Source organism: Ostrinia furnacalis, unplaced genomic scaffold (assembly GCF_004193835.3).
Source record: "Ostrinia furnacalis isolate ACB-3 unplaced genomic scaffold, ASM419383v2 OfSCF7455, whole genome shotgun sequence".
Lineage (NCBI taxonomy): Eukaryota > Metazoa > Arthropoda > Insecta > Lepidoptera > Crambidae > Ostrinia > Ostrinia furnacalis.
This window is the reverse complement of record NW_021137694.1, coordinates 305,539-322,895: the sequence shown is the minus strand read 5'-3', so window position 1 is coordinate 322,895 and position 17,357 is coordinate 305,539. Positions and strand designations below refer to the sequence as shown.

The 17,357-nt window shown below is 37.4% G+C and overlaps 1 protein-coding gene across 1 annotated transcript in view; it reads left to right on the top strand.

The window, feature by feature from the left end:
- Window positions 1-17,357, top strand: part of LOC114364660 (pinopsin) — a 91,574-nt gene that overhangs the window by 24,769 nt on the left and 49,448 nt on the right. The window contains exons 2-3 of the mRNA XM_028320888.1: window positions 1,371-1,634; window positions 11,120-11,279. Of these exons, the coding sequence (XP_028176689.1) occupies window positions 1,458-1,634; window positions 11,120-11,279 (337 nt within the window). The 5' untranslated portion in view covers window positions 1,371-1,457. The remainder of the gene's footprint in view (window positions 1-1,370; window positions 1,635-11,119; window positions 11,280-17,357) is intronic.

Genomic DNA, 17,357 nt, shown 5'->3' with positions numbered 1-17,357 from the left:
TCTAACTATAAACCTAACTACAAATTAGTAAGCTAGAGCAGACTGTCTGTGGAATTTCGTGGAAATTGTTTAAGGTAAAAATATAACTTTAGTAATATAAAATATTTCATATTATTTTTATAAACTATGACTTTTAGGTCAATGTTTTGAACTTGAATGACTTTCCGAGGGATATTGACTCTACATAATAATACGTTGTTTTTTGGTTAAAGTTTGTACCTGACAACGGCATATCAAACAAAACACTATCTTATGTAGTTTTAATAGAAGGTTTTTTGCAATAAATATTATTATGTAGTCTGATGAGGTATACCATCGTAATTATTATATCCAAAATACATTACCTATAATATAAATCTTCTACGCCTTTGTTCTACAACTGATTGAAATTCATTGAACGTCTTCAAAACGAAAGCCTAATGACCATTATTTTTTAATCTCTTTAATTTAAAAAGGTAAAAAGGGTTGGGTATTATGTAAAATAAAATAAAAACTGATGGAAAAACAAATCGATTTTGCTTGGTTTGCATAATTTGTAGTATTTTATTCTAAAGGATACGTATTAGACATGGCATAATCATTTTAATTTGATGATAAATAAAGCTCAAAAGGTTCTCTGTAGTATCTATTTCAATTAGGGTTTTAAAATCTACAACTTTAGTTTCAGGATATCACAAAGTTCTCCAGGAATTTCAAAACTCGTTAGGTACATTGCGGCGAGGCTTTTCAGGCTTGTCTCAAACTATCCAGTATCAAATAACCTATGACATTCTAAATTCACCATATAGGTACTATAAATGTGTAACTCTGTCTGTCACCCGAACTAAACTACTGAAACGATTTTGCTGAGACTTATAAATTAAATCTTAACTCATCTACATATATCTAGAGTCTAGAAAGAGGAAGTCTAGGAAATGTAGACTTAGGGCAATAAGTAGGGGATAAAAGTTTTTATAAAAAAACGAATAGAAAAAATTTCAATCATGTGATGTGAAATAGTAGTACCTATTACGTAGTACTTATTATTATTCTGTGGTATTACTTACTTAACTTTGAGAAATGGGTTTAAGTAATTCAGTGATTTTGATTGCGTGACTACAACATTTTCGTGACTACTCGAATGCCACGTTCAAGCTTCTCAAGCGGAGTCGCGGGAAGAAGCCGGTATAGCTAGCAAAGGATTCAGTTACTCGTGCGCTGCTCCTCACACTCGTTAGTTGTATACCAGAGGCTTCAACATGATACCTTAACCATAGTTTTCCTATTGTTATAGGAAGGCTACAATTACTATGATTTTTTGTTGCAAATTCATACTGTCACATTTAAATTAGGTGCATGCACTCAATAACAGTCACTTTCATTTGTTTCAGATGCAGCCTCGTGTCGCTCTCAAAATGTGTGAAGTGAAAAGTGAGTTTGGCGTCTCATAGTGTGATGTGAAGTGAAGTGAAGTGACAATGACGTCGTACCCTGAGAGCTTCAATGACACGGTGGTGCGCGCTTTCGACGAGGGCTTCCCACTGCTGATGCCCAAATGGGGATACGTGGTGTCGGCCTTCGTTCTATTCCTCATAGGGTTCTTCGGATTCTTCCTCAATCTGCTGGTGATACTGCTCATGTTCAAGGACCGCCAGGTAAGATAAAAATGTGAATCTTTCGTATCATCATGTCAATCATTGTATGTATATTTTAAAGAATGTAAACCCTTGAAAAGGAGGCTGACAATAGTGACTGAGTTTCTGCGCTGCTTCTTCTCAGCACTGGCCCATTTATTGTCCCGAAGCAGTGGTAGGGTTAATAGGGCTTTTTAAAAGCCTATTTGCAAAAACAAATGAGTTTTATGAGTTTTTTCATTACAGTGTTTTTTTTTCAATATTTCACAATCCACAATGCAAAAGAATTTGTTGTCACTTTGTTTCTGAACTTAATTAATGATTTACTGACTTTAAAGCATACGAGTATGAAGGGCATAAGCAGTTTTATGTTATGAACTAGCGGCCGCCCGCGACTTCGTACGCGTGGATCCCGTTTTACTCCCTTAGGGGTGGAGTTTCGTAAAATCCTTTCTTAGCGGATGCCTACGTCATAACATCTACCTGCATGCCTTTCAGCCCGATCCCTCCAGTGGTTTGGGCTGTGCGTTGATAGATCAGTACGAGTATGTCAGTCAGTCAGTCACCTTTGAGTTATATTTAGATAAAAAGTACTTATCTATGTACGAGTAGTAAGTGTCCGATCCCCATTAATAAAACGTTTTGTACTGAATATTATACTTATTTATTTATTTATATATTATTCACTATTGAGCAATTACATATTTGATCCAAATAGCGTCCTAAATCCTCTTTAGGTTTGTCTAGACACTTTTGTTCTCTATACAAATAAAAACAAACGTTTTAGTATAAGCATTAACAACACTTTCAGATATACAAAATATTATTTCAGCGAGTGCGCACTACGATGACGAAAGACTACTAAGAAAGGTTTACTAAGTATGAGCGTGATTTACGATTGCAAATGTAAAGAAACTAAGTAGGTACGTACACACTGTTTTCATTAAAGTAAGCACCATTATCACATTTTACTTTGTCTCGTGTGTACTTAAAGTATCAGAAAATTGTTTGGCAATTGTTTGGCCAACAGCTTTCCATATTTTTAATTAATTAATTTTGTATGTGCATATCCAGCAGATAATAATGAGCTTTATAATATCTTATTTGCAGCTTTAAAGTAAACAGCTCGATTCACAATATTGAACACGAACACGTCAACACGTGTCGAATTGTTGTGCACCAAGGCTGTATTTTTGAACCATTCGAATTTCAATTCGTATACGATTCCGAACCAATGCTGTATAGGTTTTCATCTACTTACAGAACTCTAACACAAAAGAAGAAGGCGATTGATTGAAAGCGCTCATGCCGCAGTAAGTATACTTAAGTGTACAAAATTAATGAAATAACTGATCAATTTACTAGTCACACGATTTGTTCAGTGATTTTCCATTACTGATTGATGTTAAATGTTCTGTATAAACACATACTATTACTAGGTACCTACTATCCATAATCATTTATATTAATAGACACACAAGGTAGACCGACGACATCATAAAGGTAGTAGGAAGGCGTTGGACGCAGGCCGCTACCAACCGGGCAACATGGAAAGCATTGGGGGAGGCCTATGTTCAGCATTGGACGTCCTATGGCTGAGATGATGATGATTTTGGGGATGTAGACCAAATCCTCCCATTTACCTCTGTTTTTTAAAAAGGTTAGCCGTCCTGCAGTGAAGACTAAAATATAATGATGATAATGATGATGGTCACTCACCTTAGGGTCCGGTTGCTAAAAGTTCCATCAGCTGTACTAATGGTGAATATACGACCGTATACCTTAATCAGTATCGTATTCAGTGTGGATATCACTTTAGAGGAACCCCTTCTACCCATATCACACAAAGTAAAACAGTAACAGCAAATAAAACGATTTGGAGTAGGGCAATTTGGGCTTTATCACTACGGGCAATCTCTTCTGAACAATTGTACTTACAGTTTCTAAAATAAAAGTAGAAATACATTTTCTTTTAAAATGTTCCTTGCAAGTCGCTATAGTACCTACTAGGTACGTGTTTGCATGCAGCAGTAGCATATAATTATGAGGAAAGTAACTTTCAAGACATTTTCAAGTATGTTCCAACGATTACCTTGTATTTGTGTTGTTCTGTTGTTTGAAATTTTCTTTTTCTTTTAGATAACAAGGCGAAAAAATAACTAACAGAACCTCTACGATAAATTTACCCAACATCAGAATAAAACATTTACTCAACACAGGGAAACACAAATACTTCACATGTGTACGTTCGTAAATAATGTAATAGTCCAGTCAATAAAGCATTATAGATGGAAAACTGTAGAACACAATTTCTGACTTCAGGACTTTATTTAGACTAGTTAGGAGGTGATATGGTGACATAGCAAAAGTCCCCGCCCTTAGCCCTTGAGCCGGCGGGGAGAGGGGGGTTTAAAGGTGCCACTTTTCGGTTTTTCGCTTAATCCTGGGAAACTATGCGTCCTAGTGACATGACTACTTTGAACCAAAAAAAGCATATTCAATTTGCTACAGGTGAGACCGTCAAGTTTTTCTATAAATTGTATAGTTTTCTCGGCATCTGCTCTAGAAGGTCTGTAATATTGGAAATTTTATTTTTGTCTTACATGTTCCCATCAGGAGAAAATCGACTAAATCAACATTGAGCAATCATTCTAGACATGCGGGAGCATATTAAGCCTAGTTCCAGTGAGGGGACTACACCGTGCGTATATTTAGACGAACCAATTGGAGCCACTTTTGACTCCTCATCACTCAAAAACTACTGTGCATTAACACTTCAAATTTGGCTCATGTGTTGAGACTTGCAAGATATACATCAGTTTTAAATTTCATAAATATGCCTCAAACGGTTCTTTAGATATTGACGTCCAAAAATCTACATGTCTGACCTCTAGACCAAATTCTAACCACTTCCAGATGACCTCGAAGGTTCAAATTTGGCATCCAGAAAGGTATTTATGTAAATACAAAGGAACAAATAAAAAACCAGTAAATTTTAACATTTCACATGTGATAGATAGATTTTAGTGCTCTAAATATCGATTTTTGAACGTCAATACCTAAATAACCGTTTGAGGTATATTTATGAAATTTGAAGCTGATGTATATCTTGCAAGTCTCAATACATGAGCCAAATTTGAAGTGTTAATGCACAGTAGTTTTTGAATGATGAGGAGTTAAAAGTGGCTCTAATTGGTTCGTCTAAATATACGCACGGTGCAGTCCCCTCCATGGAACTAGGCTTAACATGCTCCCGCATGTCTATAGTGTTTGCTCAATGTTGATTTAGTCGATTTTCTCCTGAAAGGAACATGTAAGACAACAATAAAATTTCCAATTTTACAGACCTTCTAGAGCAGATGCCGCAAAAACTATACAATATATAGAAAAACTTGACGGTCTCACCTGTAGCAAATTGAATAAGCTTTTTTTGGTTCATAGTAGTCATGTCACTAGGACGCATAGTTTCCGAGGATTAAGCGAAAAACCGAAAAGTGGTACCTTTAAACCCCCCTCTCCCCTCCGGCTCAAGGGCTAAGGGCGGGGACTTTAGCTATGTTCACCACCTAACTAGGCTAAATAAAGTCCCGAGGTCAGAAATTGTGTTCCACGGATTTCTCTCTACACCGTCGTTAAGGCATTCATTGACTGGACTATAAAACATGGAAACCATACAAGTGGAATAAGGATTCTATTTGGTTGTTGTATCCAAATATTTGTTCAAAGAGGAACACATTTTATAAGGTAAATATTATTTGGGGGCTGGTAACACTCACTAATTCTAAATTCGCGCTGAAATATTTATATTGACATGAGCTTTTTCCCGCGGCTTCGTCTGCGTGAATTTCGTATTGTCACAGAATTAGTTTTTAATGCTATGACACTTTTCTAAAAATACTCTATTAATATTTACGAAAACTATGAGTTATCTGTCAACATGAAGAAAGTAACCCTATAAATACTTTCCAACCTCCCTTTTCACTCCTTCAAGGGATGCTTTAGGGATGAAAACCATCCTTTATCCTTCCAAGGGTGTCAAACTATCGCCATAACCCTAGATTGGTTTAACAGTTTAAGGGTGAAAAGGTAACAGGTAGAGTTACAATTGTAATACTAACGACCCGCCCCTGTTTAGCTCGGGTAGAATGGTATTAACATCTTGAATTGAATCGCTCTATTTAATTATGTTGAGAACCGAATTAAAGTCCTTTGCGTAGTTTAAAATTTAAGGCTCTTACTTTAACTTAACAAACGTGAAAAGGCTGTCAAACTCCATACAAAAAACATCGGTTATCGTTAAAGTCACGGTTAAAATAACGTGGTGCAACTCAGCTTATGAGTATACATAGAGACGGAGATATACTGTGTTTTATACTCAAATTCAAATCTCTATTGCGTACTAAAGTGACAATTTCTAATGGTGGAAATTACATAGACATGGGCTTAAGACTTATGCCCGTTTTCACCAACACTCCCTAATTTTTAAGTGAAAACAAAATTCCTGTTATGTGTTACCATAGGGGTCACTTAAAAATTAGAGATTGATGGTGAAAACGGGAATTAGTTACCTAGGAGGTATTGCAACAGAGTAGGTGGCTATATACAACCTACTTAATACTAGAGATATCGATAGATGTAGTGTAGAGACTAGTATCGATATTTCGGTGTTTGCAGTCTGTGCCTAAAGTCAGTCTAGTGCTAATCTGTACCCAAATAAGTCCCACGTGTTTGAGTTTTGAGATCTCGCATTGATGACTAGTGTTCCAATGGGAGCTAGCTCTGGGGATATCACCAACAATGTAATCATTACTTGGAAGTTGGTTTATGGGTATTACCAGGCCTCCGTCACTCGCCTATGCCGGCCGAGATAATTACCTACAGCGCGCGACAACTTCAAGTTGCAAATCAGTCAGGGCCGCCACGCGCCTGTGTACACACGCGTACCTATACACGCTCGATCGATCATCGTCGCAATCAAGGTTTATTGTTCCAACAGCACTGTTATTCATCTTTATAATGGAAAATCGTAATATTTAAAAATAATAATTAACTGTAATTTAAAGATAGTAATTTAAATAATTAAAAATAACTGCATTTTTTAAATAACTTTGAAATATTTATGTCAAAAAGCTGTAGCAAAAACATTATTTTAGCTAATAAAACATTAACTTTACTTCACCGTGTCTATTTTCCGACACTACACCTTTTAAAACTGTTTGTCCAATTTCGAATTATCGCAACACTGAAGTTTATTAATAGGTACTTTGGAGATGGTACGAAATACAAACACCACTAGATTAACGTTTACCAACCGTAAATACAATAAAATGCTTCTTAAAATTAAGTTTTTATTTATTTTACTTTGCTTAAACAACCCTGACGCTTGAGCTGTGACGTAGATCAATTCTGAACACAAAAAAATTGCGCTTTTGTGAGCGTAGTAGTAAGGTGCGATTTCGAATGCACCATGTACGTTGGATATTTTGCATTATTATTATCAACGTTAAAATGTCGGCATCTGATCCTACACAAAGGAGTGCAATTTCTGTTGCTACTATTATGTATTCTGTGGTATTACGAGAACAGTCAATACTTCGATGTTGGGTTAATTGATAAATAGCGGTTTAAGTAATAAGGTAAACTATTTATGTAGATTACGGAGTAAACGGTGAAACTGGCTCGAAATAGACTTGGGACAATTCACGTGAATTGGCTAATATTATTGAAGCAAAATAGAGTCTCACAGATATGCGAAGATTTATAGATAAATGAGGAATATTCCTGGACTTTAAGCGTTTTCTTAAAAAATAGGTACACTGAATTCTAAAAAAAAAACAGATACGTAACTGAAACAATGTTTTCTTTCAAAAAGTTGTTGAATCTCAATGACTGTATCTACCAGATATCTATCCGAGACCTGCAAAACAAAAAGCTCTATTTTTTTGACAAATCCCTTCAATGGCTTAAGCCATTCCAGATACCTATGGTGATTCATTATGACGTTCCGGCTGCTGGTACAGATAGGTACATGAATTTGTCGTACCTATCACCAGTACTAAGAAAAACATGTTTTTGATTGCCGCATTGCTACATTTAAGCTGCTTGTGTCAGTAGGATTGACGCAAAAGCTCTGGTGAAAGAGAAAAGTCCTTAGAAGTATCTACCAGTCGAATGACGTTAAGCTGCTTATGAACAGACTAAAATCTTTCATGCGTTTAGCGCTTCATTTTGTAAAATTATCACGGAGCCGACGTTCATATTATATGTACTTAGGCCCGATTCGACCAAACTTTTATCCGAGAATAACTCCTGGTATAATTGGCACATTGACAGTTTCAGTATGGGAATTCTCATATTAATATTTACTCTTGTTTGGTCGAATCTGATGGAGGAAAATCTAAGCATAACCTATTGTTAGAAGTGGCGTCCTTTATGCATGGAAGTTGGAAATAGAACTTTCGGATAGATCCAGTTATTTCTGTGCTATTATTGATACCGTTTGATAGAGACCGATAAAGCTCGTGAAGTTTGAGTATGAGTATTTCAGGGTGTAGTACCAGTTTTTCGATAAGTATTTTGAATTAGAAATATCGTGTGAGATAGAGATCTTTTTGCCTGTATCTCACCTGATGGTGGTAAGTGGTGATCAGGCCGAAGGTGGAAGCGAGCTTCACCCAGAATCCTCAACCACGGAGTAACTGGCTATCTTAACTGCCCGGAACACAACAATGCTGTTAACATTGTTGTTATGATCTTAAGTTAAAAGTACTGAAATGAAATGAGTATCGTTTCCACCTTGTTTACTACTAGGTATACCAATATTTACTTATCGCAAGTATGAATCTATTTTTTTTAATGTAATATTCATACTTGTGTCATAAGCACTCAATAGCAATAAGAAAGAGAAAAGATAACATTTGCCTACTTGTTTCCATGCCTTAACCATTCCATTTTTCAGGAAAATTATGTCAATTTCTTGTGCCATTCTCCTACACAAGTGATAACCCGAGTATTTTTAGCAGCAGCTTTTTACTCGTAAGTCCGTGGAAATTCTTTCAGAGACACGCTGCGTACAAATGTATTCATGAAAACATTCCAGCAAAATGTGTTGTGGTATTAAATGCATATCTCAACCGTTGTTCACCCTCTAAAGGAAATAGTATAATGTTTATTGTTTAACGCACTTTAACTAACATTCGCTATCCTCTCCATAGGTTTGTCTGGAAGATATCGCTTCATAGCGATAAAACCGCCTACTTGTACCTTGTGTGTTTCTTTTTCTTTCTGTTCTGTTCTTTGGTGTGCAATAAAGAGTATTTATTATGTTTGTACGCTTTGGAGCTCACGGGTCAAAAGTGGCCCGGTCCTTTATAAGGCTTGCGTGGGGATACAGATCCAACACGTAGAGGCCGTTTGAAGCGCAAAATAATCGACAAAAGTGAAAGTGGTGCACATGCTGGATCTAGTCTTTGACTATTATCATGGGATGTAGCCAGAGACCATCCCCAGCCTGTGCACAGGAGCTATTGCAGTTATTGGAGAATGGACTAGGGTTATGGATGAAGGATGGATGGACTGTTTACTAGGCTATGGATGGAGACTACGGGGCACCTGCCTGGTTCATAGTCTCGGACTGAAAAAATGGCAGGCGGTGACTAGCCAGCGACTAAATGCCCCCCCCCCCCTGGCGTCATGAGTCGTATAGACCGGACTGAGGGGCAACATTGGCGTCTGCCAGCTCAGGGGTGTAGAGAGGTGTGCTGCGCTTTCTCCGAGGTTACTCGCGGCGTTATAGCTTATAGCTCTAGCGACTCCACTCTGGCCGGCCGGTTAAGGCAAGCCANCAACATTGGCGTCTGCCAGCTCAGGGGTGTAGAGAGGTGTGCTGCGCTTTCTCCGAGGTTACTCGCGGCGTTATAGCTTATAGCTCTAGCGACTCCACTCTGGCCGGCCGGTTAAGGCAAGCCAGAGGTGAAAGTCCTGCAGACCCTCTCGGTTTCCACTTCGGCAAGCCGAAGACGAGGGTCTTGACCGACTCTCGGGAGCACTCGGATTAACAACTGGCCCCGTGGTGTCGCTATTTATTATTATTATTATTCGCGTCGCAAATCGTCGCTATTATTATTATAGGCGTATCTCAAATGACGCAGTTTTGACACGCTTGCACGTAATACGAAGGAGCTTTAGTACGCCAGAGGGCTGAGTGTGAGTTTTCATCAAATGCGCTCACTAAGTAGTGAGCGCGTAATGTATGACGGATTGTACAGAGCGACCCTAGCGGAAACGTTCAAGAACTAAAATTTTCATACATTTTTTAAACGCGCTCACTATGGAAACTCACACTCAGTCCACTGTAATATAGATAATATAAACGATGAAATATTTAACAATAGCCGGCCCACTGGTGGCTAGTTTTTGAATAAATATTTTCCATTTAGGTTATTTAATAACAGGGGACAAGGATTTAACCCAAAAAGAGCAAGTTTGGTTGTTTAATTTTACTTGCAATAGTCCTACGAAAATAACAATTAGCTGAATAAAAACGGATTAAAGTACTTGGTGACGTCAATCCGTAGATCGCTGTAATTACGCTGAAATTACGAGATGTCAGATGAGACTTCACCTTCAGATGCCTTCAGTCAAATTACGCGACCTCCCTGATTTCATTACTTTAGTTTAGAGAACCAAACAACCAACCGTGACCGAAATAATTGAATGTATCGGGTACCTAGCATACCAACTCGCACTCAGCTTTTGCACTCCGTAGCTTGTAGGATCGGGATCGGTCGTGCGTGGCGGTTCGTACGGGCGAATTTCGTGCGAATCACTCATGCGTAGTCGCTGACTTGACATAGGTATAGGTAAACTTTTATAAAAGAGCTACGTATTTTTAACAACTTGACGAGCTTTTTTCGGATCCAGGAAAAGTTATAAATACTCGTAGAGTTTTTGAGATTATATTATACTTTTTAAACTGTTTTCCTCAGGAACATAATTGGAATAAAGTACATTCACACATACTTAGTTATTTCCACTACGGCATGTGATTTTCTCACTCCAAAATACTACTCAACTGCATAGTACCTAAGAGCGGTTTCGTACTACGTTCGATCTGAATCCGTCAAAATATGGATCTAGGAAACTAACTGGAGAAATTGGATGACGGAAATTGAATCTTCTAAGTCTATTCCGAATAGTATTTTCACGGCTTCGGATCGGATTCGGATCGGACGTAGTGCAAATCTTCTGTTACTATCATTTGTTTAGATATATTGCGAAATATTATTAATCTAGCGACCCGCCTTGGCTTCGTACGGGTGCTAAGTATACATATAAACCTTCCTCATTAATCACTCTATCTATTAAAAAAAAACGCATCAAAATCCATTGCGTAGTTTTAAAGATCTAAGCATACATAGGGACAGACAGCGGAAAGCGACTTTATTTTATAGTAGTGATGATAGTGGTTCCTAATGCATTTTTTACACCTTAATTTTTTGTTTCAGCTATGGACGCCTCTGAACATCATCCTGTTCAACCTGGTGTGCTCAGACTTCTCTGTGTCGGTCCTGGGCAATCCCTTCACTCTCATCTCTGCCCTGTTCCACCGCTGGGTGTTTGGGCACACCATGTGTGTTCTGTACGGGTTCTTCATGGCTTTATTAGGTAAGTCGTTGCAACTTTAGTTACTTTTACTCAGTTTTAGTTACTCAGTTTACCTCTCGTTCCCACCGCTACAACTCCAGTGTAGCCAGGATCTAAAGCTTGACCGCCAATAAAAACCCAACCAGTGAAGGTCAAGTTTGCCCCGGGGGAAAGTTAGTTACACATAACTCAGTTATGATACACCTGTTATGGTACTTGTTTATAAGTTTTGATTATTTACTTAATAAGAAAATCCTTATGAAAACTGGCCATGTGTATCAAGCAACTCGCAGTATTTTGGCGCAGGGTTTCGTACTCATTTCGTTAGACTTATGCCCGTTTTCACCACCAACCCCTAATTTTTAAGAGAACCCTATCAAAACAAAATTCATGTTATGTGTTACCATAGGGGTCACTTAAAAATTAGGGATTGATGGTGAAAACGGGCAATAGCAACGTAATTTTGTATTATATTTATACGACGTTCTATCTAAGCCTCTACCTAATAAGTTGGTCAATGCTCGTAGAAAGCCTACGTATTCAATGATACGCGTCCTTTTCAATTAATTGTTTTTCGCACTTTGGATTAGTTTAAGTAGATACTCTGAAAAGGACCTAGATACTAATCAGAAATTTGAAATTGATTTCCAAATACAAAGGATTCGCTGACAAGACGTATTCATGGATGAAATGATCGGACAAATTACCTAATCTATCAAAACAGAACTTCAATAAACCCCCGAGTTTGACCTACATACGGGTCAAAAGCTTAGGATCCATTACGAAGTTCTGAAACGGGACTGATAGCTAATCTTAGTGGTCTATTGACAGCTTTTAATAACCCTAGAAGGGTCTGCCCTCTGCATGTACGTACATTCAACTTTTTATGTCTTTCTCACTCACCTGCAAATGATGTATTGTTAACGTGAGAAAAAGGATATTATTACGATGCAGTGGGGGCATAGAATAAAGATGAAACTTTAAAAACAATTATCGCACTACTTTTTAATTCAACTTAAATTTTATTAAGCATGAAGCCTTATCTGACTTTTTATAGCATATTAATATCGTATTTTGAAGATACTACAATCCACCCAATGAGAGATTATGGGTAAAAAAAAAAAAGATTTCTTTTTTTTGCCCATAATCTTATTATATTATCTTAAACACTGACAAAGAATCTCGTCTCCCGTTTGCCCACAGTTTTTACAGCGATCAGCATAATAATATTGTTGTATTAGGTACGATTTTGCAACACTACTAAACGTTTTGCAATCAGAATAGATGTTATCATGGTTTACATGTAAATTAGCCTTTACGCGTTTTTGAGGCATGAGCGAACACACAGCAAACTCGCACAATGTGCGTACACCCTGCTGTAGTACGAATAGGTACTAGCAACTGTAGCAACTAAATCACAGGCCACTTTGATGCAAAACAAGCGGACAGGAGGCTCAGCTGTCTGAATTAATGAAGTCCCTCTCAATCGAACCGGGTCACTGTCACATGTCACAAAGAGCTGCTGGCTGTTTAGGAGCAAAACCATGTAACTCATTTTTTTGAAAAAAAAAAATTTTTTTTACTTACTTTACACACTAATGTAGTAGGCTAACAACTAAATCACAGGCCACTTTGACGCAAAACAAGCGGACAGGAACTTCAGTTGTCCGAATTAATTAAGTCCCTCTCAATCGAACCGGGTCACCGTCACATGTCACAAAGAGCTGCTGGCTGTTTAGGAGCAAAACCATGTAACTCGATTTTTTGAAAATATTTTTTTTTCTAGCTTTACACACTAATGTAGTATAGCAACTAAATCACAGGCCACTTTGACGCAAAACAAGCGGACGAAGCGAATGAAGTCCATAATCATAATCATAATAATCCCTATCAATAGAACCGGGTCACAGGCACTGTCACAAAGAGCTGCTGCTGGTGTGAATGAAAAGCTGGTAACTCGAAATTTGAAAAATATTTACAACTATGTTGGCAACTTTTATGTTATTATTTATGTATTCTCGAATTATTGTAGGGGAAGCGCGGCACTGGTCGTTGTAGAAATCTTTGGACGAAGTCGGGTTTATTTACGTCAAAGTTTCTCAAGTGTACAATTCATTATTGTAGTTGATTATGTATTTAACATGTTGGCATGACATCCAGCACATGTCGGTATTGGAGCCATAACTCTACCTTTAATGGCTTAATTCAGGGCAGCCGATCAAGGAACACCGAACAAGGAACACACAGTTCCACCTCGATCGATCTGTTTTTGGTTCTCCTGAAAAAAAATATTAAACGTGAGTTACTACGTTTTGATTTTCAACAGCAGATGCGCTCTGATGTGCTACAAAAGTTTAGCTACGGCACTAACTCAAACGTTACTATGCCAGTTTCAGAGTTTAAAGTTTTAAGTTTAACTGTAACAGTATAGTGCCCGTATCACTGGACTGTTGGAGTGAATGTCCTTAATTCAACGTTTGGAGTAGGGATCAAGATATGGACACTCGTGATTAGGGTCTTGTGTTTGATTCGTTGTTAAAGCACAATGAATGTACAGAATTTCCGAAATGGCTCGAACCATTATGAATTTTATAAATATTAGCCATAATGAGATTAATACAATAGTCTTAAAACAACGATGTAACTAGGTAAGTGTTTCTACATCTTGAAATAATCTTCAATAATGTCTATGAAACTTTTTAATTTAGCTTACCAAAGTTGTCAACAATGAAAATCGACCCATTTGTACTAATTAAGCCCTTCAGCCCTTAATTAATTCCTTTATCAAGCTCATCAAATCGATTTACATTGTTAATTTTGGTGCACCCTCATAACAAACTGTTAAGTATGCATATCCCTGCTTGTTTTGTTGCAAAGCAAGGAAAATAATTTAATATACCAGCTATTTGACCTCGCCACTTCGAAATTGCTCATAAATTATTAAATTCCGATGTAAATCCACTCTCCATAATTTAAGTTGAGATTTTGATGCTGAAGAATTGTTAAAATGAAAAATTACTCATTCCTCGCAGATGAACTGGTTGTAAAAATACAAAGCACGCGCACGTTTAAAAAAAAGCGTCCCATCTTTATGTTTTAATTTGAAAGGCCGTTCCATATTGCGGCTGTGTGATGGGACGCGTCAGCTGGCGGCTGAAATTTCCCATTTTCCTTGTGTGCTTTTGTAACGTTTTTTAGGTGAAAGATCAAGGGAGACAGAAGAATTTGTATTCTATATTTTATGGATGACCGAACTTGTCACAGGTAACACTCATCTGTGCAAAAACACTGTTTTATTTACACCACCATCTCATTAGATAAATGGTTACTATGTGTGATACTGCCTACAAAAAGTGACGAAAACCATTACGTGTAAACCAATATAACATCTATAAAGCTGTTTAATTTGTATTGATTTTTCAAGCCTTATGCAGCGTGCTTTAATACGAAAATACATAAGCAATCCCTATCAAAGTTTTATGACGTCATATCCTGTGATTTACATCGTTTTACTAACCCCCTTTTGTATACATCTTTTGATCGCAAACCTTGTTTACGGCGGTTTATCCCGATTTATATCGCTATTTTGCGGAGCATAAACAAAACGCTACCTCTAGACATAAAATGAACAATGCAATTTTTATGTCAATTTTCCGTACTTTAAATGACGTGTCACTAACCATCAATGATGGAATATGGTTCTGAGGTCCTAGTGTGAGTTGTTATCAAACGAGTTCACTAGTGAGCGCGTCAAAAATGATATTAAATGTATGACGGATTGTACGTACAGCGCCCCTCGCGGGAAACTTTCAAAAACTAAAATTTTCATAATTTTTTTAAACATACCTACATCAAACGCGCTCACTATTGTTTGATGTTGTTTGATGTCACATTGTTTGATGAAATTATTTTAATAATTTTAAGGAATAAGCAGGTACAAAAACTCAAATTGTAGAAACATCCAGAACCTAAGTACAGTTAGCTTCAAATAGTCCGTGACACCCAAAGTAGCCAATAAGTTTGCAACACGTCTTTGATACAATAGATGGACAATTTGACACCATTCCCCAATAATTTGAAATCGCAATTTTTCTAAAAGGACTCTTCATTCTGGTCTTAAAAATTTTAAATTACCTGTAAAATACGATTTTTGGTAGCATTGTAATTGAAACAGTAGTTTATTTGAGTTGGCAAAATAGTAACGTCACTTGCTTGTAGTGCCATACAAAATCTATGGGAGAGTTTTATTTTGACAGTTTTAAAAAGTACGTCAATTGATTGGTCGTGTCAACATGTCCATTGGAATAAGGTTGTGTAATCAACTTCTGGCCACTTTGGGTGCCACGAACTATTTGAGGCTGACTGTACATCGTTAGGGAAATTCTGTGGTTATTTTACCGTCGTAATTTTATATAATCTAGGCACTGGGCCTGACAGACCGAGAAATGTGCTGTCTGTTGAGTAACCATCCAATGGGAAAGCGTTATTGTCTGAGATGATGACATTTCTTTGTCTCGAGTCGTCTCGTTACATAAATAATTAATATTGTGATTATGATTGATTGTAATGTAATGTCACAAACAAATCTAGATTATATTTGGTACTATAGGTGCTTTAGGTAGAGTAAATACAAATGAGTAGGTCATCTTCATAGAAACGCACTAAGCGCGGTTTGTATGTGAGCGCGCCAATACGTATGCGGCGCGCACGCATACACTGACATTTAGCGTGGATTAGCGGGGTGTTGCGCCGAATTTTGTACAAACCGCGCTCGAAGATGACCTACTCATTTGTATTTACTCTGCTATAGGTCTGTCGCTTAAATGAGACAGTGCCTGAGGTATGAGAGCGGCACGGGAGCGTGTTTTTGTGACTGTCAAACGTCAGTGAGACGTCAGATCTCTTTCAGTGTACCTACCATGAGTTTACGTTAGGTGTGCTCGCTAGCGAAAACGTCAAAAATCTCTATGGAGATTTTGTTTCTTGAAAGTAGCCGCTAGAGGCGCTACACAATATGTCATACAATTAATGCCATTTTTTTACGCAGTCGCTAGCGAGCACACGTAACGTAAACTCATGGTAAGCACACAGATTTGTATTCTTTGTCACTTCATAATATGTCAATGTTACCCCTCCCGTATCGCTCCCATGCCTCAGGCACTGACAGAGTTAAACGCTAAACCTATAGCACTAGGTAATAATCAGTGATAAATGGATTGAAGATTACGTGACTCATAACTTTGAACTTCAGAAAGAAGGATGTAAACCCCTCTTAGTTGAGCCATCAAATACCAGCAAAACCATTTAGGGGGATCCTTGCAAAGTCAGGGGGATTTTCTTCATCTGGTTGGAAAGTTGGGAATTATTGTGATTACAAATCAAAACTTTGTGCTGAAATTTAGCTTCGTAGATTTAGTTCTTAGTTTCAAGTTTATCGTAAAATGGCTGTCGACTCTTGTACAATGCAATACTGTGTTAGGACTCTAATTAATATGAATATAAGATAATAAGCAAGAATACAACCATTTATTGAGATCTAATCTAAAACTTAAAGCGTTTTGTAAATCGAAAAGTTTCACCTTTAAATATGTTTATCAAAGGAGTACCTATCGTTTAAATTCAATGGAAAAAAATCTTGCCCGTGAGTTGTATTGTTACAAAATTGTTAAAGCAGTATTCCGTAAAAAAATGGTAAGGATAACATTGACGGGAAAGACACGCCGCTGATTTTGATCTTCAGCTTAGGATATAAATAGTAGTGATGCAATACTAAAGAATAAGAAGACTATCGATAGAAACTTCAATTTAAAAGCAAAGGAAAATAATTTGTCTTTTATGCCAAAGTCTATAGAGATGCCTCAAAAGGCTTCAACATGGATGAAAGCCTACTTTCATTATCATGATATTGATGGTTCATAGCGTGGTTGGTAAAATAGAAGACGATATCTATAAATATCCAATACTTATTACTTACTTATGTGGTTTCACCGCAGTAATAGTTCAGCGGTTAGCGGGGATCGACCCACTGACATTTCGATGTGGTGTGTTAACTTTACCCTTAACCAGGCTCTGCTTTGGTTAAATAGAGTCAAATCAGTT